This window comes from Herpailurus yagouaroundi, unplaced genomic scaffold, assembly GCF_014898765.1.
Source record: "Herpailurus yagouaroundi ecotype Mexico unplaced genomic scaffold, PumYag 28, whole genome shotgun sequence".
Taxonomy (NCBI): Eukaryota; Metazoa; Chordata; class Mammalia; order Carnivora; family Felidae; genus Herpailurus; species Herpailurus yagouaroundi.
Window position 1 is genome coordinate 156617011 of NW_024412376.1, and position 25411 is coordinate 156642421.

Below are 25411 nucleotides of genomic sequence, written 5' to 3' on the forward strand. Positions count from 1 at the left end.
CTTGGCCGCTTTTGCAAGGTCTTTCAGAAAGACCCCCGGGGTATCCTCACGCCCAGTTCTCGTTGGAGAGCGTCTTCCACGTCTCAGGGAGCTCAAAACTGAGAAGCTCAAGGCTGATTTCTTCATCATTTTCCTGCCAAGGTGACTTTTTCGTTGTGTATTTTAAGCGAACTTGAGCCATAGAAACCTGTTAACTTGCCCTCCAAATATGTGTTCCTCAGCCACAGCTAGCAATGTGGTAGTGACCAATGACCGTGAAGTTCAGCACTTTTCCCCGGAACAGAAATATTTAGCTGTCTTCAAAATGTCACCTGTGAACTTTTCCCAAATCGAAACTTAAGCCTCTTAAAAAAAAAAAAAAAAAAATGACTCTATAGGAAAAGATGCCTTTGTAAATCATACTTTGAACGACCAGTTTCAAGCATATTGTTATAATATTTTGTAAGCTGTAGGATTTTTTTTTTTTTAATTTTAAATTGCATTTGTATTCATATCGTCGTTGTATATTAGGCTTAAAACAAAAAGATTTTGAGGTATATGTTTCACTGAATACAGTGATCACAACATTTAAATTTTTTTGTAATTTTTAAGTTTTGAACAGCAACTGAATCATAACTCCCTTGAATTTCTTCCCCCCAAATTGCTTCTCATGGGCAGTAGGGGCTGCATTAGCCATCATTTCCTGCAATTCCTGCAAATAAATGTTCAGTCTTCAGACTTACTGCATCACTGACTGTATTTGGATATTGAAAATGTAGGAATACTCAAATATCAGAAGGCTGATCAGGTGAGATCCTGTTTGATTTGTTAGTTCTCTGAACTAGACGTAGGTTAGGTTTTGAAGAGATCCGTGTCTTTGAAAAATGAAGTACGGACTGTGCCTTGTTCAGTCTTTTTTAATTAACCACTTAAAAATTCTCCACTGTGTTTGGTTTAGTTGTCAGTTAAATACTTGCTTTCAAGAGTATTTGCTTTCTGAATTGGCAGGCTCTAAGTAAGACAAAGTATTAAGTCTCAGCTATCTGTTTACTGACTTAGACTTGAACCTTAAAGACACTCTGGTGCCAATGGCAGCGAGTGTGGCCAGGTTTCACTACAATGTCTTTGAAATATTTCGGAGTTTCAGGCAAGCCAATATTATGAAAGCCTTTTTTGGTATTGTTTGCATACACGGAAAATGAAGTTGTCGGGAGCCTTTTGATGAGCACAGATGTATTAGGCTCTTGGAATAACCCCTAACATCCCTTCCTTAGCCCTTCCCAAGACGGGTCTGAGTACCTGGTACCATGAACGTCCAGAGACTTCACACCCGACACATGTATTCTTCATCGGCATGAGTTTCTGAGCATGGCTTACTTAACACGTTGGAAGCTGGACTTTTAACCCATAGTTGCAGAAAGTCTATCTGAGAGACACATCCAGCTTTAGCTGTGGGGGTAGTCCTCCTTGTCCCCCTAATTCCATCAGTCTTGTTGTGAGGGGAGATAGACGGTGGAAACCCGTGGGGATCAAGACTTAGTTAAGAATCCCAGGAATATTTCAACAGGGGTCACCAGCCAGCGTTGTACCCTGTGGGCCCCTTATTTTTTCCCCCAGGTGTCTGTCCCTCTCTGCCAGTCATACAGCTCTTGCCCTGCTGGTGTCCACCCTCTGAGTCGGATGCCCCTTTGTTTGGAGCCGCTCTCTGGACATTAGCACACTTGCAGCCATTCTTAAACAGCCAGGCTGCGAAGTGGCTTCTGCTTCACCTGGCTTTTCTAGCATCGCCCTTTTCTGCTGCTCTGTAACCTTTCCCTGTGTCTCCTCTAGAACTTAGAGAACTGTTCCCCAGGGGCTGGTCTGGGCCAGAGGGCCTTTGAGCGGCACCACCTGGTGTCATGTGGGAAGCGTTTCTCCCTGAATCAAATGTCTTCGATGTCTTGCTGCTTGCCCTTAAGGTGTTCCTCATCCATTGGAAAAAAATTGTTGACTGTAGTTGACACACAAGGTTGCATTCGTTTCAGGTGGACGGCATAGTGATTCAACATCTATAGGTTATGCTGTGCTGGCCGCAAGTATAGCTGCTGTCTGTCACCATATCCTTTTTTGTTTTGTGTTTTTGTTTTTTAATTCTGATTCTGCCTCTGATCCTCTAGTCCTCCTCCCCAGTGGACGGCAATCTTTGTTTTGCCTTTTGAAAGGCACAATCTTAGTGTCCTGGTGGCCCAACCATCAGTTAGTCCCAAAATTCTTTTTATTATTTTCCCAAGGAATTTAGAGCTCTTACGATGTTTGTTGGCCTGTCCTAACAGCCTAGGATTTCCTGAATGAATACACAGACGAGGTGCTTATCCACACTCTCCCCCTCCAAGTAAAATAATTCCAAACCTAGTGTTTGAGGTTAATATTTTTGCTTTACACCTGTCTTGGTTCACATATCTTTAGAAAATATATACGAATATTAGTTTGTGTATGAGCAGTTATTTGTACCACATACAGGTATCTACATCAAGTGTAAGCTTTTTTTTTTTTTCCCTCATTTCAAACTCTTCGAATCACTTGATTTTCTGAATGCCTTCATTGACTTATACGTGGTGTGGCAGTGGGTTGAAACTTTTCTTTGGTCCTAGAACTTCTACCTTAATGTAGTGTGCAAGGGATATGCCACTCACCATACCTGTTCTCTGTCTGTCTCTCAAACGTGCATCGTATGTTCCCCTATTGCCTTATGTGGTCACTGTTCTTAGACTCCGGGTATAGTGTGGAGCTGCAGATTCATCTCTTTTGTCTTTTGTTCCTACTCTTAAAAATACTACCAACTTCTATTGTCCTTTCTGATATAAGCTCAGATAATAAGTACATGTTACCATAGTTTTGTACTCATTCCCCACTTGACTCATCCGTAAAAGTTTTTTTTTTTTTTAAGTTTATTTACTTTGAGAGAGAGAGGAGAGAGAGAATCCCAAGCAGGCTCCCCATTATCAGCACAGAGCCCAATGTGGGGTTCAATCTCACGAACTGCGAGATCATGACCTGAGCCAAAACCAAGAGTCAGATGCTTAGCCGACAGAGCCACCCAGGTGCTCTCATCTGTAAAAGTTCTAAGCGGGAGAGTTTGTGTATAAGCCATGTTCCCATTTAGGAATCTAGGTCCAGCAAGTCAACTTTGGACTAAGAATTAGGCAATCTGTTCTTGGCTGGCTTCGGCTGTTGAATTGCTTTGTAGACTCTGTGCTTGCTTAGACCGTTTGCCTAATTCTTTGGCTCTGTGTCATGACTCCACTACTAAATAGTTTAGTATCTGCAGTACCTAAGTTGGTTCTAGTGCCCGTGGCGACTTAACAGTAGAAGACTTGATGTAAAATAAGCCTCACCTACTGGTGAGGAGGAAACAGTACCTATATAGTGCAGGTGCTGGAATATGCACAGGGATGGGTGTTGTCTGGAAAACAGAAGAGCTTCAAGCAAGGTTATGGTTGAATAGTATCGTGTCTGATTTCAACAGTGCCATGGGGCCCATGTTTGCCCTTTTGTTCAAATGGTGACTCTCCACTTCTAGAGCTCACACTTGTTATCCATGTGTTTTGCTGTTTTTCTCTTTCTTTTGCCCATTTTAGACCTCTTGCTTTCCCTCCATGAGGGAATGAGCAGAGGCAGGAAGAAAGCCTAAACCCAGAAAGGCCAGCTGAACTCCTTTTCACAGTTCCCACAGAGGCCTTCGAGTGGGACAAAGGTTTTAACTGTTCGTATTTTGTACGCCCTATTATTTGTGTAAATTATTACAAATAATTTATTTTTATTAAAATATCTTTTCATGGGATGCCCGAGTGGCTTAGTGGGTTAAGTGTCAGACCCTTGATTCCGGCTCGGGTCATGATCTCACAGTTGTGATACTGAGTCCCACACTGGGCTCCCAGCTGAGCGTGGGGCCTGCTTGGGATTCTCTCCCTCCCTCTCGGCCCCTCCCCTCCCCTCCCCCACTCTCGTGTGTGCACACTCACACTCTCTCTCAAAATAAAGAAACATTAAAAAAATACATAAATACCTTTTCATTTAACCGGACCTCATCTTCCACGGATGATTAAAGGCGGTTATTCTGATATTATACTCTAGGCAATTAATTTCTCATTTACAAAAGGAAGTATTAATAACTGTAAAACTGGGAAGTAACTTGGAGTAACCACAACCCTGAGATAGGTAAGATAAAATTAGCTTCTTCACTCTGGCAAGCTACTCCTCTGCTTTTAAAACTCTCACTTGCTTTATTTAACTAGTACGTGTCAACTAAACAAGCAGTGAAAAATTACTCATTTTGGTCTTTGACCAGTTCACTATCCTCACTTTTTAAACTGTTTAATTTCATCCTAGTTTACCCTCCAAAATGCAGCCCTGGCTGCTTATTTGTGGGCGGGTTTGAGGAATGTTTGCATGAAACAGGTCTTTGGAAAGACAGTAGTATTAACTGTCAGATTAATGACATTCCGGTCCCATTTTTAGTCCTTAACCCTGTAACCTTGTGACCTTTTTTCTCTGTGTCCCTATTTTCCATCTATAAATGTATAAATTTATGAGAATTCTACCTATTCTTAACGTTCCTAAATGAGACTATTTATAAGTAGTATGAGGGTCTTAAAAACTGGAATGATACTTTTACTACTATTTGACTTAGGAAGACAGAATTGCTGTTGTATTGATTTCTAGTTGGCCTTGTACAAAGATGTACCTCTGTATTTGTGTAATAAAATTACCTATAATATATTCACATAACCTTGGAAAAGTTTATTACGGTTTTACATTATTTAAGACTGTGGAGATTTGTATGTTTTGTAGTATTTTCCTAACAGTTAACCAATATTACTTTCCAATTTTTTAGGGGTCAGTGCTATTTTAAGAAAGGTATATTTGGACATATTACTTAACATATAAATATATTTATGATTACTCATTACTTTTAATTAATACTTTTGTATCTTGGGTTCTTATTTCTAAAACAAGCGATCTCAGAAAATAATTAAACATAGTCATCTTTGAGGGATGAGGAGAGCAATTTATACTATACTTTTCCTCAATTTAAGATACTGGATCGGGGTGCCTGGGTGGCTCAGTCAATTAAGCGTCTGACTTCTGCTCAGGTCATGATCTCACGGTCTGTGAGTTCGAGCCCTGCGTTGGGCTCTGTGCTGACAGTTCAGAGCCTGGAGCCTGCTTCGGATTCTGTGTCTCCCTCTCTCTCTGCCCCTCCCCAGCTTGTGCTCTGTCTTTCTCTCTCGCTCAAAAATAAACATTAATTTTTTTTTTTTTTTTTTTAAGTACTGGATCACAGGGGCACCTGGGTGTCTCAGTCGGTTAAGCTCAGGTCATGATCTTGAGGTTTGCAGTTCCTGAGTTCAAGCCCCACCTCGAACTCTGTGCTGACAGCTCAAAGCCTGGAGCTTGCTTCACATTCTGTGTCTCCCTCTCTCTCTGCCCCTCCCCAACTCACACTGTCTGTCTCTGCCTTTCAAAAGTAAATAAACGTAATAAAAAAAAATTTAAATACTGATCACAGAACATTTCTGTGGTGAAAGATGAATATTGATTAAAAATACTCTGGAGGAACTGATTTGCATTTATGATGGGTATTATTCTCCTTATATGAAATATTCATATATTTCAAGTGGCAAAACTTAGTTTTCCAATGTAGAAGCGGTTGTTTATATTATATGCTGACATTTCTTCTTGGTGAGAACTGGGTAAATGAACTAAAATTGGTTGCCATCTAAAAAGTTAAGTCACTGTTCAGAAAATAAACATTTGGATTATTTTATTTTGGAAAATAATTTGCTCTTAAACTATAAAGACAGATGTTTGGCATAACGAACGAGAGCGACGTTGGCTAAGAAGGAATGAAATGCCACCACGGTATGGAAAAAGTTAAGGTATACTTAGAATTCTTGAGGGGTGGCACCCACAGGTGAAACAAGAGGCTTCTTAAGGAATTAGCCAGGCAGCTCTGCCCACTCGAACGGGACAAGTAAGCTCAGGCAAATCTGTAGAATGCTAGAGAACAATATTTAAAAGAGCAAGAAGAAAAACAGTGAAACGCAGCTAAACTTGGGAACAGAAGACTAGGGAGCATCCTGCTGAGTATGTCTATGGCTACGGAAAGGTGGGAGCAGACTCACAAAACCAGGAGCCTAACTTAATTGCCCAGCTGCAGGCCAGCATAAGCCTCTTCTCCTTCAGTAGGAATCAAAGGGCTCTTTCTGGCCAGCTGAAGCCAGGTTAGGGTGAGGTTATCTTGTGTGATTGTCAGGTGGATGCTAATTGTGCTGTAAGGGAGAGAGCACGTTGGACTTGGAGGTCAGAGATCTAGATTCTATTCCCTATTTGCCTCTTACCCTTTCAGTGACTTTGGACAAGTCTCTTAACTTCCGCGACCCTCCGTTTCTTCATTTGTAAAACATGAACATCATCTGCTCTCTGTAGCTCTCAGGCTTGTTGTGACAATTTTATGAAGTACCGTGTGCAAGACCTTTGCAAACTGCCTCTTGGCCGATCGGGAGGATCCTAATCCCTTAAGCCGAGCCAGTTTATGAGCAGTGAGGGAGAAGGTAAGACAAAGCTTCCAGAATATTTCACCCCATGAAGCTTGGTTCCTTTGTTAATATTGCTTTAACGCATCTTTAAAAACCATTCCCTAGGCCATCAGTAATTGTAAGCGGACACTTCCTTTAGATTCAGGACTCACTAGGGGCTAGACATCGGGAAGATCAGGGTACACGGTGCCTGCTTCCAAACAGCTCGTGAGCTGGTTAGGGAGCCGACCAGTTAACAGTGTAACATCGTAGAGGTGAACCCAGGGTGCTGTATGTGCAGACAGAGAAAGGAGAGAATGGACGGCTCCCAGTTTTCCAGAAAGTACATACACACTTGAGACAATGATAGGCAGAATAATCTAGTGCCCCAAAGCCCACGCTGTGGCGATAGACTGCTTGATTTTGAATTCTGGCTTCCTGTGTGATCTTGGAGACCTCCTTACCCTCTCTGTCCCTTGGTTTCTTCATCTGCAAAATGGATGCAACAGTAGACTATGCTCCATAGTTTTGAGAGCTGTGCACTAAAAACACGTTTTTATCATTTGATTTTTTTTAAGTGCATTGTGGAATTTAAATTAGTGTTTAAAATTCCTGCATTTCTAGAAGTAGAATCCTGACACACCACTGTTTTATATTTAGAATATAGTTAAGACACTTTTGGGTTTATATTATATGACTTGTTTACAAAAAATTAGTTATTAGGTTATATAGTTCATTGAATATGTTTATTTGCCGCATTGCCCTTTATCCATGAAAACAAGCTTGCAGAAGTAGCATCAGTAAATGCTAGGGAACCCCAAACCAGAACTGAGTAATACCTCTCAGGTCTTTCAGTAAGAAGGAGCTCGAGACCTCGTGTCCTGCTTCGCACTGTCACGTGCTTTCATGCAAACCCTGACTGGACCCCTTGGCCGTCCTGTGTGGACGACGCAGGTAGCAGATGTTCTAAAACTGCTGCAGGCCTCGGTTTTCTCTTCTGTGAAACTACATCTATGACTTGAGCAGGGTCACAGGACTAACATGTGATAGAGAGGATGCCGGAACCCCCTTCTTCTGATTGCCAATCCCTGCTTTTCTCACGGATCCGAACAAAACTCTTATTATGGTAAAACTCGGTCATCTGCAGTCATCAGGGAAGACGCCACTGCGGAGGATAATTTTCTCAGTAAACAGGGTACAGCTGTCTCAATCTTTTAATTTGCTGTTTTAAATGTAAGATTCTGTAATGACCTGTTTCTGTATTTCCTTACCACGGCCGACATGCCGGCAGGCTGCCCAGCTGCCCTCCTGCCCCTGCTGTGGATGATGCGAGATCCTTGCCAGACCCCAGACCCCAGGGCACATGCTGGCTGTGCCCGCCGCCATGGCACCCCGTCCTTTGGGGTAGAGGTTCCGATACCTGGTGGGTGACCTTTGACAGTCACTTAGACACGCACACGGCATAGAGGCTCCTTATCTTTGGTTCTGCTGCGTCCAGCGGGGTACTGGGGCCTGTCACCCTTCCTCTGCTCACCCTCCCAGTCTCAGAAAATTCTTTCCAGTCACGGGCTGTTTTCTTGAGAATCTGGTGTTCTCTGCCTTTGCCACTTCTGTTTCTGATTCTGTTTTTGTCCTCTCTCTGCCACCCTCCTTTCCGTGATTTTGCCCCCTCCTCCTCCGATCCACGCCTGCTGAGCACCTCTCTTGTGTGTCCAGTCCGGCACGGGGGATGCAAGGTGAGGGAGGGACCTGGGCAAGAAAGTGCACAGTGTGGCACGGGAAGCGCAGGAAAGGGTGCGAACTGAGGGGGGAGAGGCTGCCTTGTGTTCAGGGACCTGGAGCCGTCCCCACGGAGAGGGCGCCTGTGCCTCTGTGCACTTGCCTGTGGGACACTGGAAGGGAATCTTCGCCAGCCCACCTCTCATTTTCGAGAAAGGAGAAGCAGCCTAGTAACTAGGGACCCAGAGATTCAGGGGAGGTGGGTGTGAGGCACAACTGAAAACAGCTGGGGGCCACATCCTAAGGGAGCTGTGTCACCACTCCTGAGGTGTAGGATGCGACCCACAGGGCCTGGCTGCCAGGGGTTAGGACCCAAGGGAGCCAAGACTGGAGGGAGGGCGCCAGTCAGGAAGCTTGTGCAGGAACTGGAGGGGGAGAGGAGGACCAGAGGAAGGTGACACAGAGAGAGGGGAAAGTTCGTAAATGTTCCAGGGGAGGAATCAGTGGGACCTGGAGGGGGGAGGGCTGGCCCCCAGCTTGTAACGTATGAGTGTGTCACTGGTGGTGCGGGAACTAGAGTCAGGGCTGCAGGGGAGGGCGGGCTGAGCTGAGCGGGGAGATCCTGAGCTCTGTTTGCAGATTAAAGTAGTGGGGGTGGGCGGAGAGTGGTTCCAGGTGCAGTTGACCGGGAGGCAGCTGGGAATTAGATGTGGTGACTTTAGGACTCAGGTGGTGGTTTTAACCTTAGACTGTGCAAGGAGAGTATATATAGGGAATAAAGGAGCGAAGAGAGGGTGATTGAGGGCATGTCAGGGAATACAGCCTTGTATTACTGTTACTGTAGCTGGTGCTTTGTTAGGACACAGGGACTAGAATGCGGAACGGCAGACCTGTACGGGTCAGGAGGAGGACCAGCTGCCAAAGATGCCCAGGTCAGAAGAGTCGGGCGATCATAGAGAGGAGAACCTGTGTGGAGGGTGGCAGGCGGAATGGGGACAGGGATCCTGGGGCAGTGACCTCTGGGGCTCGCTGGTGTCGGAGGAAAGTCGTGTTAAGTTCAGTCTCTCCTGCCTTCCGAGAGGCCTGCTGCTTCTCAGTGTTTACACAAAAAGATTGATAGTTATGGTATGTTTATTGATAAGTATCAGCTAATCAAAACATCCTCTGCTCTCTCATTGGGAAACTGAACTGAGTAAGAGTACAAATTTTGTCTTTCACTGGTTTGACTGTTCTTGTGTGCGCTTCAGAAGGCTTTCTTTTTCTCCCCTTCAAACAGCCGATCTTGTTCTGGATGTACCCAGCCTACAACATATTGGAAAGTCCCTAATCAAAAGTTGTGCTCTACATGGATTTGGTGATACTAAGGCCTTCTGATCTGAACACCTGTTAATGTGTGAACAGTACTGTTCACCTCCGGTGTCCGTGGCTCATTGTACATGTACTGAAAGCATGAGGCTCGCAGCGCGTTTGATGACTTGGCCTGCCCTGCATGGGGCTGGAGTGGGTGGAAGTCTGCTTTTCTCTCCGTCTGTTTCAGTCCCCAGATACCTCGCATGGTATCACCACCTCTCCAGAGAGATGACGAATCTGGAATTTACAGAAGTGTGTGCACGCATGTGTATATCTTTGTGTGTAATATAACTTCTTTACGTGAACAGGCCATTGACCTGATGCTGAGAACTAGCCATCCGTTCAGTCCTGGAGGAAGTAAGTTGTTTTAGGCCCACTGGGAAGACCCACTGCTTCTGGGTTTTCTCAGAGCTTTGCAGCAGTGTTTTTTGACTATATACTCTTCCCCATACCTCCAGACTTTGAATCCTAGCCCTCACAAAAGATGCAGTTCCATAAGTCAGTACTCATAAATGAAATGCACATTCCCTCTCCGTTGTTTTTTGGAGGGAACACCAGTACTGTGGTAAAAGGACCACAAGGGCCAGTTCAGAGCAAAGAGGACAATTTGAAATCTTTGTTATCCTGACTTCTGGCAGAGGGCTTGGCCTCCTGGTGAGTAAGAATAGGAAGGTGATGTGAGTTGGGGTACTGAAAAGTCATTGAGGTGATGGGCTGTCAGGGAAGCGTAACATGTTGGAAGTGGTTGGAACCTTAGCTTCTCATCTCAAAGTCTCCAGGCACAGCCAAGGGGAAAGACTCCACCTCCTTTGGCCTTACTTTCACGTGAGACGGGATGACTCTGGGTGAATCTGTTTTGGAGGAACAGAGGGAACAGGTGGACCAATCAAAGAAAGGGAAGTCGTTCTGATCTGCTTGAGGTTCTACTTTGTATGACTTGCTGTGATTATTATCCTGTTAGTAAGCCTTCACCTAGGGGGAAACGGCATTATTTAGATACTTTTGCAGGATCTCCAGGGCTGAAGAAGAAGGAAGAAGGTGCACTGATATCAGTGTAGTTCCTCCGGGGATGGTTTTTGCACTGGACCAATGCCTGTTTAGGTGACTTGACTCCCTTATAGCATATGTAGAGTCATATATGTGTGTATGTGTGTGTATACATACATACATACGTATATATATGTATATAGTATTCATTTTATATATACTTGCTCTCGATTCATTTTACCTCCCTTCTGTCCATCAGGCCAGGTCCTATATCACCTATAAGACCCAGGACTGGGCTCTTACAGACACTTTTCTAACTATTCTGATTAACAGTAATCATTCCTTATATATGTCTGTGGCGTTTTCCCTTTGTACCACACAGAGTAGCAATTGTCAACAATTTTTACTGATCGTTTGTATGTAGCTGTTCAGTTCTGGGCACAGAATTATAGATTTTTTTTATTCTCTTTTTGTTTTATATATGTATTATCTGTGACCCCAGCTAGCATATAAGTTTCTTGATAAATACTGTTCTTTTTATTTTGTGTCATTTTCTTTTCCTGTAGAGCTTTCATTGTTGAGGTTCCTCAGTGCTGAACTAACAAGAGGGTACTTCCTTGAACATAATGAGGCCAAGTATACAGAAAGAAGAGAAAGAGTATACACTTGTATGCGAATACCAAGAGAATTGGAAAAGGTACTATTTTTTTTTCTTTTACTAGACATCATTTTGAAAGTTATGTCAACATGTTAATTATATGAAAATAAACCGTGAATACCTTGAGTTGAGTTTTTTAAATATCGGGAATAATGCGATCATAGGTAATTAAATATATTGGGGAGTAGGAATTCCCATGTAGGAAGAGGCTTTAAAACTTCTATTTTTAGTGTAAGTAAGACTCAGTGTTTCTTTACTTTGCTACATATTAAACTTAACCATATTTCCACTTGTGTCCCATCCAGATCACTTCTGGGGAATTCATTTCCACCCACTCCTTAGCTCCCATCAGTTTTATTGTAGTAGGAGCAGCATTTTTCCCATTGGGCATGGGAAATTACTTAACTTCAGCCCTTTTAAAGGTTTCAGTTTCTCAGAAAGCCCTCATATTTAAAAACACATATGCCAGTCTCTTCAAAGAAAAAGACGATTCATTTCATCATTGCCACACAAAACCTCACATCCTGGGGTGGGCACAGCCACAACAGCACTGAATGCGTGCACACCGCCTTCCCTTGATTGTGTCTCGAGTCCGTGAAGACCAGTCAGATGTGACAGGAAGGCCTCTCTTTTTCCTCTGTGTTGCTTCAGTTGGTAAGTCTGGGCACTTCCAAGATTTCTTGCTAGAAAGAAAGGATTAAGAAATAATTCAGCTTCAGCTTTATTGGAATACAGTTTCATACTTTCATGGTAACGTAGAACTTACCAATGGTCTGATCACTTCCTTAGAATCATATTTTCTGGCGGAGTGGCTTTCAGAAGAGTTTTGTTGGTTAGCTTGACCAGAGTGTTCTATAATGGGGTGCGGTCGACGGTGAGAAGTGAGGACCCCGCTGGCTTGGCTGATGGTCTTTTATTTCTGACAATCCATCAGTGTGGTAGAGGGAAGGGAGTCAGATGTCACGTGACAGTTTGAGAAGCGTTGCTTCACCTGGGTTCTTGGTGGCGCGTGGCAGGCTGACGTTTTAGGGAGTTCTGTGTTCGGGCGGGGAGCGGTGGGAGCAAGCGCAGACCGGAGAGAGAGCAGTCGAGACAGTGAGACGGTTGTTGCCTGTGGTCAGGATCCTGATGCCCAGTTATGATAGTGTGGCTGCTTTTCCAGGGAGTCATAGGGCCCGGTGGGTGAGACGGAGGAGGGTGGGGTGTGCTGTGCACCACTGCGTCCCCAGGGCAACAGCACCTTGATTTTGCACATTGGAATTTGTTTAAGATTTTGGCCAGGGATGGGGGGTAACGTTTCTTCTGCTTGCCAATAATAATACTAGTAATCATTATTATTAAATGTAAACATATAAATAGTATATTTATAATAATTATAATTGTAGGCATTATCATTATGTCTTTGTTTTCTGAGCTCACTTTTTCCTTCCAACGATAAGCCAAGGCAGGGGAGTGTGAAGACACCGCAGAGGCAGTTGGAGAGATGGTCAGCCTGTGCCTGTTTCCTCGTCCAGGACAGTGCCGGCCGTGGTCAAGGTTTATCTACCTGGTCTCTTCGAGGGAAAGTTCTTCTTCCACCTGTCTGAATGGTTGTGAATTCCCATTTTTCTCTGGGGAGAGATTTGCCTGCAATCCGCAGCCAAACTGTAGACACGCCCAGGGGGTCGCTTCAAAGCAAGAAGTGTGTGTCTGACCCCTTTTATTACCCCTCCTGTAGCAGAAACGGTGAGCAGCAGTAACAGCCCTCATGATTATTAGCTCATCAGAGGCAGGTTCAATGCACACGTCCTTCTCTCTCCTTTACCAGCCCTGTTGAGATGCCAAGCAGTTTCTCAGTAGATTTCTCGCAGAAACTTGCAAGCATTTCACATTTCTTATTGTGACTGTTGTCTTCCAGGGCAAATGCCCTCAGGTCTTGGTAGGACTTCAGTATAAACCAGTGTTTTACACACCATGGTGCATGAAGGGACCACTGACGGGTTGGCTAACCCACGTGGTAGGTTGCAATCAATTAGGACTTGTTTCTAAAGAAAAGAATAGAAAAGCATCAGTGTCTGTTGCCTATAGGAGGGTATTTTCTCATGAAACTTTGGTTTTATTTGTGTGCACGTAAGATGTGTAACGTCTGGAAAGTTGAATTAACACTGCTCATGCACAACTGTAGAAATTTTCTAGCCCTGTTTCCCATCACAGAGACTTTTGCTTGAGGCCTATTTAGGAAAATTTGATTTAGTCTCTTAGAACAACACTTCAGAAGCTTTATTGCCTCAGATGTACAAAAGGATGTGCATTTTTCGGTTTAGAGAAGTTTCTTCTTAACATCTCAGAGTAAGTGAAATGTAGAGGGAAGCAGAATTCGATTTCAGTTTAATCATCGGCATAAATATCTCTCGTAACAGTGCGAGTTCCCTCTGGTGTCTCAGAGGCCTTTATTTTATGGGTAGGGTTTCACTTCAGGCTTTTATTACAAGAGTTGGGGGGGCTGTCTAGACATTCATGTCAATAAATTCATTGTCTGATGTGTACTACCTAATATGTAATACCTTTCCCTGATACAGAACACTTCTGATAGTTAACACTTTATACATTTTTTTTTCTTGTGTTCTGGTAAATGCTGTGATATTTTCACCAACCTTTTCAGGATGCGAAACTTGATAATTAAAGAGCATTTTGCTTCTACAAGGGTTGCACATGCTATAAAACACTTAATTAATGTTTATACTTTCAAGTCAAGAGAAAGGTCAACTCAATATCTCTTACTGAACCTTTTTACTTAATATAAAAAAAAAAATCCCAGAATTTTTGTGTAATCTTATCAGTGGATAAACCCATTACACTTGATATTCAGAAAAGGTGAATCGCTTATATATGTAAAATCGTATTTCTAGTGCTTGGCACTTTTTTCACATTTGAACTTCTCATTCTGATGTAAGGGGATAAAATTTTAGAGTGTTTCGTTCGCTTTGGGGAGCATTTCTTTTTTTTCTGCCACAAACTCCTTCCCCCTGTGCCCACACACCCCTTGGGTTCTTGTCCTGGTTCTGTTACCATAGGCACGTCTGTGTGGGGGCTGCGTTTTTCTCTTTATACAGTGGGGGACACTGAACTACACTTCGTCTGCGTTCTGAACTGAGAGGCAGGATAGTGCAGTGGTCAAGGGCACGAACTCTAAAGCCAGCCTCCCTGGATTTGCATCTTGACTCCACCATTTATTAGCTGTGAGGCCAATTTACTTCTGTCCATTTGCCTCATTTTTCTCATCTGTATATTAATTGTGTGGTATCCCCTATGTAAGTGTTTTAAACTGGTTTACAGCCCTCACTTCAGCAAGTTGGGCAATGCCCTGCCTTAGGAGAACAAGAGACATTTTGAAACTTTTCTTATCTTCAGGTTGCATTCCAACGGATGTCGCCTCACAGTAGGGGTTGCTGTCTACTTGGGCCCCCTGTACGGTAGGGTATATATAGATACCGGGAGATGTCTGGTGTCCATGGTTTCCCCATGTCCCACTCTGATCTTATATGATACTTTTAATCTTCCTACTTCATTTGCTGCTAAATTTGACTTTTCTGACCCAGCAAAGGGCATGATTTTCTGACTCTCTGCCTTCTTGGATTGCTGACCACAAGCAGAAGGAGCCTGTGGGAGAGAACTGTTTCCTTCCCTCTGTCTTTGTAACCAGGCTGTCTTAGAGTAAAGCATGTCTTTTTCATGAGGGATTTAGCTGATGGCCAAAAGAGGTAACACATCCCATCACCCTGACATTTTCTGTCAGGCCCTCTAGAGTCTGGCCTCAGCAGGCACATGACTGGAGTTTATGGTTAGGTCGGACCACACGGCTTTAACCAGAAGCCTTGTGAAATCAGGGCAGGGTCACCAGTTTCTTAGAAAATTCCTAGTGGGTAAGTGCTCACTGCTCCATAGCCCCCCCCCTTGACTTGGCCACTTACATCCCACCTCTGGCAGCTGTTTCTGTGTTAATAATAAAGCAGATAGGGGTGCCTGGGTGGCTCGGTCAGTTAAGCGTCCGACTTCGGCTCAGGTCATGATCTCGCTGTCCGTGAGTTCGAGCCCCGCGTCGGGCTCTGTGCTGACAGCTCAGAGCCTGGAGTCTGTTTCAGATTCTGTGTCTCCCTCTCTCTGCCCCTCCCCTGTTCATGCTCTGTCTCTCTCTGTCTCAAAAATAAATAAATGTTAAAAAAAATTTTTATAAAAATAATAAAGCAGATAGTGGTTATCAAATAAGAATTGGGTGCCAGGCACTGTCCTAGGCACTTAAAGTGAATTAGCATTAAGTCTCCCCCACAGCCACATGTGATACATGTTCTCATAAAGTCCCATTTTCTTCGTGTGCCCTGACATGGCGATCTTGGCTGGTGTCTGTGCTGCACTTGGACCCCCTGGGAGCAATTTATCCTGTACCACATACAAAATTAGCCCTGGGACAAGGATTCATCTGTGTGAATCCCAAACTGCAGGAACTAATAAGGAAATGCTCACAAAAGTGTTCTTTAAGATTCCTTAATAATATTTAAATGCTAATTTAAAGAGATACAGGTCACTTGTTCACTGATTTATCAGTTTTCTCAGTGTGTTTTGAGTGCTGTGTTCAGGCACACTGACGGCAGAAGCACAGCCCTCCACCCCAGACCTGTGAAGGTAATGGCAAGGTGATGAGAAAAGGAGGTGGATTTTGCACGTGCATTTTAGGGCTGGGGGGTATGGGTGGGTATGTAGGAAGATCCAGAGGTGGGAAGTCATTAGGGACAGGAGGGATACTGGGAGGGTAGGCCGGACCCAGGAAACTGTGAGTGGTCAGACTCAGCAGTGGAAGCTAGCTTTGGGAGGGTTTCTCAGGAATACTTTTACCTATATGTGTGGTAGACCACCTAACAGAGGCTTGGACACATTTCAAAAAAACTTTGGAGGAGTCTGGAGGAAAGATCTCAATGGCTCCAGCCGACTAATGAAGCCAGCCCGGGTCCTTTCTGTGTCTCCATTCTGCCATCGTTGGCAAATTGGCTTCTGGTCCTCGTGCTTGTTGCCTTTTAATAGAAAGATGGCAGCCGCAGCCTCAGGCGTTGCCTCTGTATTACCCTCCGAAAGGAGAGGGGGGCGACAGGTCTTCCAAGGAAGGGAGAGGCGGATGGAGAATGGCGGTTGGGTCGGCCACCGGCCAGAGCTCTGCGGCTGAAAACCAGAGAGCGGTGTTCAACGTGGATTGGCAATGAGAGAAGCAAAAGGAGCCCCAGATCCACGTACATCATCTTCCTTCAGAGCCAAATAGATTGATTATTTGTGTTCCCTCTTAAGGAATGTAGTCCTTGGGTTGAATGCACGTCAGGTGTAGGTTGTGACCATTACAAAGTCTTTTACCAAAATTACTTCCTCCTTTGGCTACATATGTTTATGTGACTTTGCCTGTCATGAAAAGTAGAACTAAAATAAAAGTGTATTTTTGACCATTCTTTGGTAATTCTATGCTTTTTGGCAGTCCTTTATTTCATTGTTACCATCCTTTGTACATTATAGTTATTTAATAACATTTAAAAAAAAATAGAACTCAACTGCTTGGTCTTGAATGGAACTACTTAGTTGTCTTAAAAATCTAGTAAATTCTTCTAGGCTTTAAATTTGCCAGCTGTGGGTACAGAATATTGTTGTTTTTCCACATAGGCTATTGCTGTGATTGAAAGTGAGAAAGAGTAGTGTCACGCGGGATAATTTGGGGTCAGAATTCAGTAATGTTAACTTTTCTTCTCAGATCTGCAGGTGACAGCCGAGTGGCCTGATCAAGGTGTTGAACCTCCTGTGACTTTGACTTTCTTTGTCAAAGATCAGGGGGTTGGACTAGGGTGTCCCGAGAGTCCGTGACTCTGAATGGGTTTGCATATGAGGAACAGAGGAAACAGGAGCAAATGGAAAGATTCACAGAAAAGGAAATTTTACTAATCTAATGGAGGAACTTAGTTCTGCTTTTTGGAGGGTCCAGGGGTGTAACATTTAGAAAAAATAATTTAACACGTTGTTTTCAAAACTACGAACTTACTCAAAATATCACATAAAGCCTTCTCGTTGTTTCTCAGTGTGAGTGTTCAGAAACATTAAGAAAATGTCACAGCCATTTGTGTGATCTTTATGTCAACAGAATAGTCCTGGGGTTTCATGGTGAAACGAATAGAGAGTACTTACCCAGACCCATGTTTATGGCAGCGATTTCTTGGACATCCTGCTCAGTTTCTAATTTCATGGAAGTGTGTTTGGGGAATCACCCCACTAAGTTCTACTCGTGATGCAGCTCTCGTTTGTGACACGACCTGACTCAGACTCCCCACCACGAGACTGCTAAGAAGCAGGAAAGCCGCGGGATCCACAGTTGTCAGAATCCAGCACCTCGGCAGCCTAGGCTGGTGCCCCTCTGGTTCAGTCTGAGGCTTGTTGCCCCTGATTGGGGTGGTGGTGACGGCAGTCCCTCACTCCTTCTGCGACGGTCTTACCTTTTTTGACTCTCTTTGAGGACAGCCAGCAGCCCCTCCAGAAGTGGGGCTCGGAGGCAGTGGGGGAGCACCAGGCATCCAGGGCCTCTCAGGCCCTGCTACCTATTGGGCATAGGGGACGCATCCGAGAGTTCTAGATAACCAGCCAAAGACTTCACGCTTCTGCCCAGTTCACTGATGTAGTTAAAAGACAACTTGTGAAGTTGGCAGTGTGGGGCTCTGTTGATCTTTTCGAAACAGTAACTTATTTCTTCACGTTGGCTTTAGAAACAATTTTAAATCTCTCCCTTCCTGTCTCTTTCCATTGGGTCGGATCAGGCCTTGTGATCTCTCATTGAGACTGTCATTCTCCTTACCTGTCCCCTCGGCTTCTCTCAGCCTGCTGCAACGCTGCTGATCCCTCCCTAAGAAAGTAGATTGGAGCCAGGAAGTGGTACGGTGTTAGGACCAGCCGGCAGCAGCTGCTAAGACCTGTTCCTTAGCATGACTCTCCCTTGTGCGTTGCAGCCTTGTTTGTTTTTGCAGATGCCAAGTCATGGTCCCTGCCTCAAGGGCTGTTGTGAGGAGTAAACAAGTTAATGTGGGTCGAGGGCTTAGAATGTAACAATATTCAACGTGACTTAAAGAGAGGCAAGAAAATCCAAGACCTTTCCACGTATAGAGTCTTTTTACAAATGAAAACCTTCAGTTCATTTACCTCTTAAGAAATGTATTCCTCATGTTAAAATATATGTCAGGTGTAGATTCTGATTATTATGAAGGCTTTCATCAAAATTACTTTGTTTTCCATGGTTACATATGCATATGTAATGCTGCTTGACATGAAGGTCCCAGGTTCACGGTGGTAATCCCATTGTCGGCCTTCCCCTGGAGTGCGGACTTCCCGGGGGGTGTGAATTTTTTAATTCAGGTGAATAAAAGTTATTATAGGGATGACCTTGAAGCAGTAATTGCTTTCAAAGTCAGTCATTTGTAAACCTTTTCAATTGACAACTCATTCTCCTAAGAATGATAATCCATTCTTCTCATAATGGATCCCTGCATGTGGGTTCGTTGAGAACTTCTGGAATGTAGGATAAAGGTATGTGCTCCTTAGTGATTACTGGAGATGCGTTCTGTCCCTCTTGTAGAGTGATCACATCCTGGCCATGCAGGCTCCTACTCACACTGCACCTGGGCGTGCCCTTCTCTTTCTCCAAAATTCTGTTCCTTCCTGCCGTGCCTGCCAAAATCTAGTGCCCATCATGTCTCCCCTGTGGGAGATCCTTGCTGACTCTGTTCCTCCCTCCCCTGGGTGTACATTCCCCAGCGCCACTCCCACACGTGCCCACCCTGCACAGACCTAATCTCTTTGCAGTGTTCCCAGAGCACATCATTCACCAGCACTTCCTACCTGGCCTGCGTCCGGCTCACTCGATTGTGAACTCCCTGAGGAACGTGTCCTTCCTGATGACCTTCTATCCCCAGTGTAGAATTAAGCCAGATACGGTCTCCGCTCTTGCAGGAGGAGACCCGGAGCTCTATAAATTGTGAGACCAGGGAAGAAAAGGGAAACACCGCTTCCCACTTTCCTCCTTTCCAGCTAACAGTCCAGGCCAGCCACCCTCCGCCTGCGGGTGCGGGTGCCGTGCGGTGGTTGTGGTGGAGGAGATGGTGTTCCGAATTGCCACAAGGTGGTTTGTGTCATTCAGAGAGGCGTATTCCAGAATGTGCTATTTTAGTGTTAGCCATAGAAGTTTATTTACTTTGCAATTTAAAAAGGAAGGCAGGAGATTTTTGTCAAAAGGGGACAGATTCTAAAAAGGTTAAGAAACCGTGCTCCATTCTCCATGGAGATTGGCACTTCTATTTACTTCTTTTGAGGTGAGTATTTTTCAAACAATGAAGGGCAATAGTAGTAGGTTGAAAACGAACGTGGGAAGAGCTGGTTGTATAAGTTTTCACTAGCATGTGGCGGTTTGTTGACCAATACATAGTGTTACAGAATCTCTGCCATTTTGTAGTTTTCTTAACACTCAAGTTGAGATCTTAAAAACTCTGTTAAATCTTTTTTTTTTTTTTTTTTTAGGAAAATTTGTATAAGGCCTAATCCAGTAGCAAGGTTGAGTCTGGAAGGATGAGTAACAGGGGTCATTAATAGAAACAGTGCTTCCGTTTTCAAAGTTTCGTGTTCTGCAGATGGACTGAAGTCTGGCCCTGCCTCTCCTGCTCACAGACCAGGCCAGCTCCCGAGTCTCAGCACAGAGCAGGGGGTGAGGGTGGTGGTTCTCGCCTCTCAGAGCAGAGCGGGGCATGGACTGAGGCCCCGTGCATAGAACCCAGATGCACCGCACAGTACCGGGAGAAGGCTTCCGAAGTCCTTCCAGACAGGAGCTCCTGCGAGACAGAAAGGCCAGCTAACATTTCTGTCCATTGATTATGTCTACTTACAGGTTTTTTATTCTACAGATTTGTAAGAGCTACCTCATTAATCCAGCAGATTATTTCAAAATCTATTTCCATGTAAATTTTAATAAGTCTCTACTTTGAGAATGAATTTTAAGAGGTATTTTCAAATTGGGGCATCTGGGTGGCTCAGTCGGTTCAGTGTCTGACTCTTGGTTTCAGCTCAGGTCATGATCTCACGGTTCGTGAGTTCTAGCCCCACGTTGGGCTCCGCGCCGACAGCACGGAGCCTGCTTGGGATTCTCTCCTTCTCTCTCTCTGTCCTTCCCCTGCTTGCTCTGTCTGTCTGCCTCTCTCAAATTTAAGTAAGCTTTTAAAAAAAAAGATCTTTTCAAAGTGAATATCTGCAATTTGTCTCAGTGCTTTTCATTCATTTTTGTACAAAGAGCTTCCCAGCTTTCCCCGAAACTCTCTGCCAAACTACCTGTAGCCACTTTGAACTGTCTTCACTGCCCCTGTGTCTGTCCATGAAGGGAACTGAGTTCCAACCAGCCTATCCCTGTAGGTACTTGTGTTTCAGAGAGTGCATTACCATCCTTCAGCGGGTTGGGAATTCAGGGAGACCAGTACTGCGTTATAAAAGGGAAGTAGAGGATATCAGCCTGTATCTTATGGAATAAAAGTGAATCTTACTTTGGCAAAACTTTTCTTTTGGGCTTTTGCATTATATGAATATGTGTGTAGTGAATCATAACAGTGTTTCTACTGGTGGATCCTGGTCAGAGTTTGGTTGCTCTTCTTTGGGCAATTTGCTCCTTTACAAGACTTGACTTTTTTTTTAAGACCGACCTTAAAATAGTGGTCATATATTTGATTCAGCTATCACAGTCTCTGCCACATGAGAGCTGTTCAATATTTGTTTGATTAAGAGGAAAGGAGGAATAACTCAAAGAATGTTAGCCCTGAGAATGTTTCACACAAGACCATGTATAGCGTTTTGTCTTCTTTCCCTGGGCAAATGCACAGAATGGAAAAGCAAAAGCCAAAAAAAAAAAAAACAAAAAACCAAAAAACAAAACAATTCCAGTGTCTGATCTCTTCTCAGAATATTGTCATCATGCTTTGGTTCTTTGCCGTATTTTCATTTTCTGCTCTTTGTTATTTATGTAGTGGTCAGTGTGAAGAGGTGATGTATTCATTCTAAGGGCTGCCCTGTAAAGGTGAGATGGGCATGAAATGAGATCCAAATCCACAAGACGGTAAAGCGTGCTGAGCCTGGGGTGGCGGTGCTGCAGAGGGCGAGGACGACGGAGAAATGGGTGAGCCCAGCGAGGGTCCAGTGCACAAGGCATGACTGCTAGCTGGTGGGACAGATTTGCACTCGGGCTGTAAAAAGAGGCACAGTCAGAAAGCCTTGTGCTGTTTAATTTCAGTTAGAACCTAGTGGGGTTTTTTTTGTTGTTTTGTTTTGTTTTGTTTTGTTTTGAGTCTGCAAGTGGCATTTAAAGGAGGGCAGGAGGCTTTTGTGTTTCTCAAAAGGGAAACAGAGCGTGGTATATGACACCGATTCCACTACAGTCATACCTTGGATATTTCGGAGGGATTTTCGTTAGGCATTGCTTCAGACTGCTTGATCACTCTGGGTCCAAAGAGAGAGGAAATCGGAAGGGCCTATTTTACCAAGATGCCATGCAAAGTAACTGAAGGTGTGAAAGTACACATCATTCCCTTCCTAATATATACCACACCCACTGCTTTTAATTCTTAGTAACGTGTTTTCAAAGTTAGCTATAAATCTCAATACGTGAAATTTATTTGCCTTTTATAAGTTCGTCATTAAATGTCTTATTTGCATTTTTTAATGACACTAGGTAAGTTAGCAGAAGAAAAGTTAGCACCAAGAAAACCGTGTTAATCCGTAGGTCTAGTGAAAGAAAACAGGGCGTAAGTTCATTTGGCTCTACTCAAACTGCTTCGACCAGAGCGTGTAGGGCCTTGGGTCAGGACGACACGGGCTTGAACGCCAGTTCTTTTACTCTGACCCGCAGCCTTGGGCGAGCATGCAGCTTCCAGAAGTGGGGTTTCCTCAAGTGGCCAGTAGGGATGGTAATAACTACCTCAAAGAGCTGTCAGGAGGATGAAGTAGCAGGCTCTTACCACTGTGGCTGGCTGGTGTGAGCACGGGTGACGTTGCTGTCCAACCCCCCCAAACTCCGGAGTGGCCGCGTGAATTAGCTGAGAAATACCCATGCGGTGAGTGTCCCGCGGGGCTCCAGGCTCACGCTGCACCTCGCATGCTGGCTTTACCTCCTTCGAGGATGAATGGTTTTAGGATCACATCCTGTTTATTAGGAAGTTTTCTCGTAAGGAATTTAAAAGAATCTTTGCTCTCTGAGAAAGTGCAACCTCCAAACAGCAGGGACAGTAGTTGAGTCCACTCTCCCACATTTCCAAACCCTGAAAGGCATTTGTGTTGCTTTTCTTGTGCATTGTGTGTTCTCACTACATGAGTACTTTCTCCCCACCCAGCTGAAATTTCCTTAGACCGCAGCCACTTGCCCTCCTTCCATTTTTCTGTTGCAGTCTGTTTATGTCGACAGCTCCAGACAGTCCACGGTTAGCATGCTGTGTGACATTATTGCTTGCCCGCTTGGTTTGCTGGGCTGGTTTAAAATGCAAAGAGAGGGGCACCTGGGTGGCTCAGCCGGCTAAAGGTCCGACTTCAGCTCAGGTCACGATCTCGCAGTCCTGGGTTCAAGCCCCACGTCAGGCTCTGTGCTGACAGCTCAGAGCCTGGACCCTGCTTCAGATTCTGTGTTCCCTCTCTGTCTGCCCCTCTTCTGCTTGTGCTCTCTCTCTCAAAAATAAATAAACATTAAAATGTATAAACAAACAAAACAAAATAAAATCCAAAGAGAAAGGCCAGTAGACCTCTGATACTCTTGCTCACCGTGAACGATTGTGAATACCAATTCCTCTAAGCCAGAGAGAGGTGGCTGCACTTTTTTTATTTTTTAATTTTTTTAATTAGTTTTCTTTATTTTTGAGAGGCTGAGAGAGAGAGACAGAGTGCATGTGGGGGAGGGGCAGAGAGAGAGGGAGACATAGAATCTGAAGCAGGCTCCAGGCCCTGAGCTGTCAGCACAGAGCCCGAGGCGGGGCCTGAGCTCACAGACCGTGAGATCAAGACCTGAGCCACCCAGGCGCCCCTAGGTGACTGCACTTTTATTCTTTAAGAGAAAGTTACAGTCTTCATAATTTCTTTCCTCCTCTGTGCCCTTGCTCTGCTTCCTCCCTCTGGAAACTTCTTCCCCCTCCCCTCCCCGCCCTGACTTCTGCCCAGTGTATCCTCTCCATGTGGCAGTAGCCCTCAGCTCACACGTCTTTAAGGGTCTCCCCTGGAGTGTTTCCTGCATCTCCCCAAGTTGGTTCCGCCATTCTCTCTCCAGGGCTCCCCTGTTCCTAGTAAACTTGGTTCTGTTGTAGCAGCAGTCTCTGTGGGTGTCTGTGTGCTAAAATTGAATAAGTGTAGTGAGGGCAGAAATCGTATCCTGGTGTCACGCCTGGCGGGCTGAGCTCGTTACGTGGCCCATATTCACAGCTTAGTGGGTGTTGGATGAATGAGTAACGTGCTCCTCCCCAGTGTAAGGTCACAAGAAAGACGACCACTTAGTCTCCTGCTCAGCGTGCCGTCTCCTGAGTTGCATGCACACCGAAATTACCTTCTGGGATGTGCAGGCTTCTAGTAGTTTCTGCCTTTGGAGGGCAACCAACGGTCCACCAGGAAACAGAGAAAGGCTTCTTGGCGACGAGAGAGCAGTAAATAAGGGCCACGAGCTTTACGTGGACCGTGCTCAGTCTCCTACAACACTCCTTTGCACGTGAAACCAGGAAGCAGATGCAGGTCAGTGCTGGCAGACAGGACACCTGACGGACCAGCTGCCACGGAGGGAACCCTGGAACGTGGTTCGCAGCACATGACTCGGTCCTCTCCTTGGTGTTCGTAGTGAGCCTACATTGTTTTAAAAAAACAGAACAGCTGTTAGGGTGTCTGTATTCTGATTAAGAAACCTCGTCCGTATATGTATATATTCTTTTGAGACATTTTGCAAAACATTAATGTGTCCTTTCTTCTTTTAAAGGTTTGCTAGGGCTTCTTTACGAGAGCACCACAGACCTGGGGGGGGGGGGGCTTAAACAACAGGAATTTTATTTCCCCACAGTTCTAGAGGCTAGAAGTCGAGATCAGGGTGTGTGTCCGCAGGGTGCATTTCTTCTGAGGCCTCTGTCCTTGGCTTACAAAATGATGTCTTCTCCCTGTGTATTTGTATCATCTTTCCTCTGTCTGTGTCTGTGTCCAGATTTCCGCATCTAATAAGGACACCAGTCATACCGGATCAGGACTCACTGTAATGACTTTATGTTAACTGAATTACCTCTTTAAATATAAAGAACCTGCCTCCAAACATGGTCACCCTCTGAGGTCCTGGACGTTAGGGCTTCAACATAGGAATTTGGGGAGGACACAGTTCTGCCCATAACATTGTGAATTTTAAACTACTTAATGTATTTACATAGGATAGTTCATTACCTCAGGTTTCATGGAGTGTTAATGTGTGAGGACATTGGGATCTCACCGTGCTTGTGTGTCAGACCCAGAAAGTCACCGCTCCTACAAGAGCAGAGTTTGGTCTCCTAGGTGTGGCTACAAAAAACTCCACCTTCCTACAAAATATGTCATGCATTTAACAGGACAAATGCATAACATTACTAAAAAATAGGAAGGATGTGGCAAGGGAACAAGAAAGAGGAAGAGATGCAAATGTTAGCAGCTACTCCTCCAATTAAGAATAATGCCTTCTAGGGTGCCTGGGTGGTTCAGTCAGTTGTGTCCGACTTCGGCTCAGGTCGTGATCTTGTGGTTCGTGAATTCGAGCCCCGTGTCGGGCTCCGTGCTGACAGCTCGGAGCCTGGAGCCTGCTTGGGATTCTGTGTCTCCCTCTCTCTCTCTGCCCCTCCCCCCACCTCGTGCTCTATCTCTGTCTCTCAAAATAAATAAATGTTAAAAAAAAAAAAAAAAAAGAATAGTGCCTTCTGGGACACCTGGGTGGCTCAGTCAGTTAAGCATCTGACTCTTGATCTAGGCTCAGGGCATGATCTTACAGTTCATGGGATCGAGCCCCACATGGGGCTCTATGCTGGCATCGAGGTGCCTGCTTGGGATTTTGTCTCCCCACCTCTGTGCCCCTCCCCCTCTTGTGCTGTTAGTCCCTCTCTCT

The 25411-nt window shown here is 44.7% G+C and overlaps 1 protein-coding gene across 1 annotated transcript in view; it reads left to right on the top strand.

Moving 5' to 3' along the window:
• The window catches only part of TAPT1 (transmembrane anterior posterior transformation 1), a 68367-nt gene that overhangs the window by 635 nt on the left and 42321 nt on the right, over positions 1–25411 (top strand). The window contains exons 2-3 of the mRNA XM_040493997.1: positions 4–141; positions 11159–11289. Of these exons, the coding sequence (XP_040349931.1) occupies positions 4–141; positions 11159–11289 (269 nt within the window). The remainder of the gene's footprint in view (positions 1–3; positions 142–11158; positions 11290–25411) is intronic.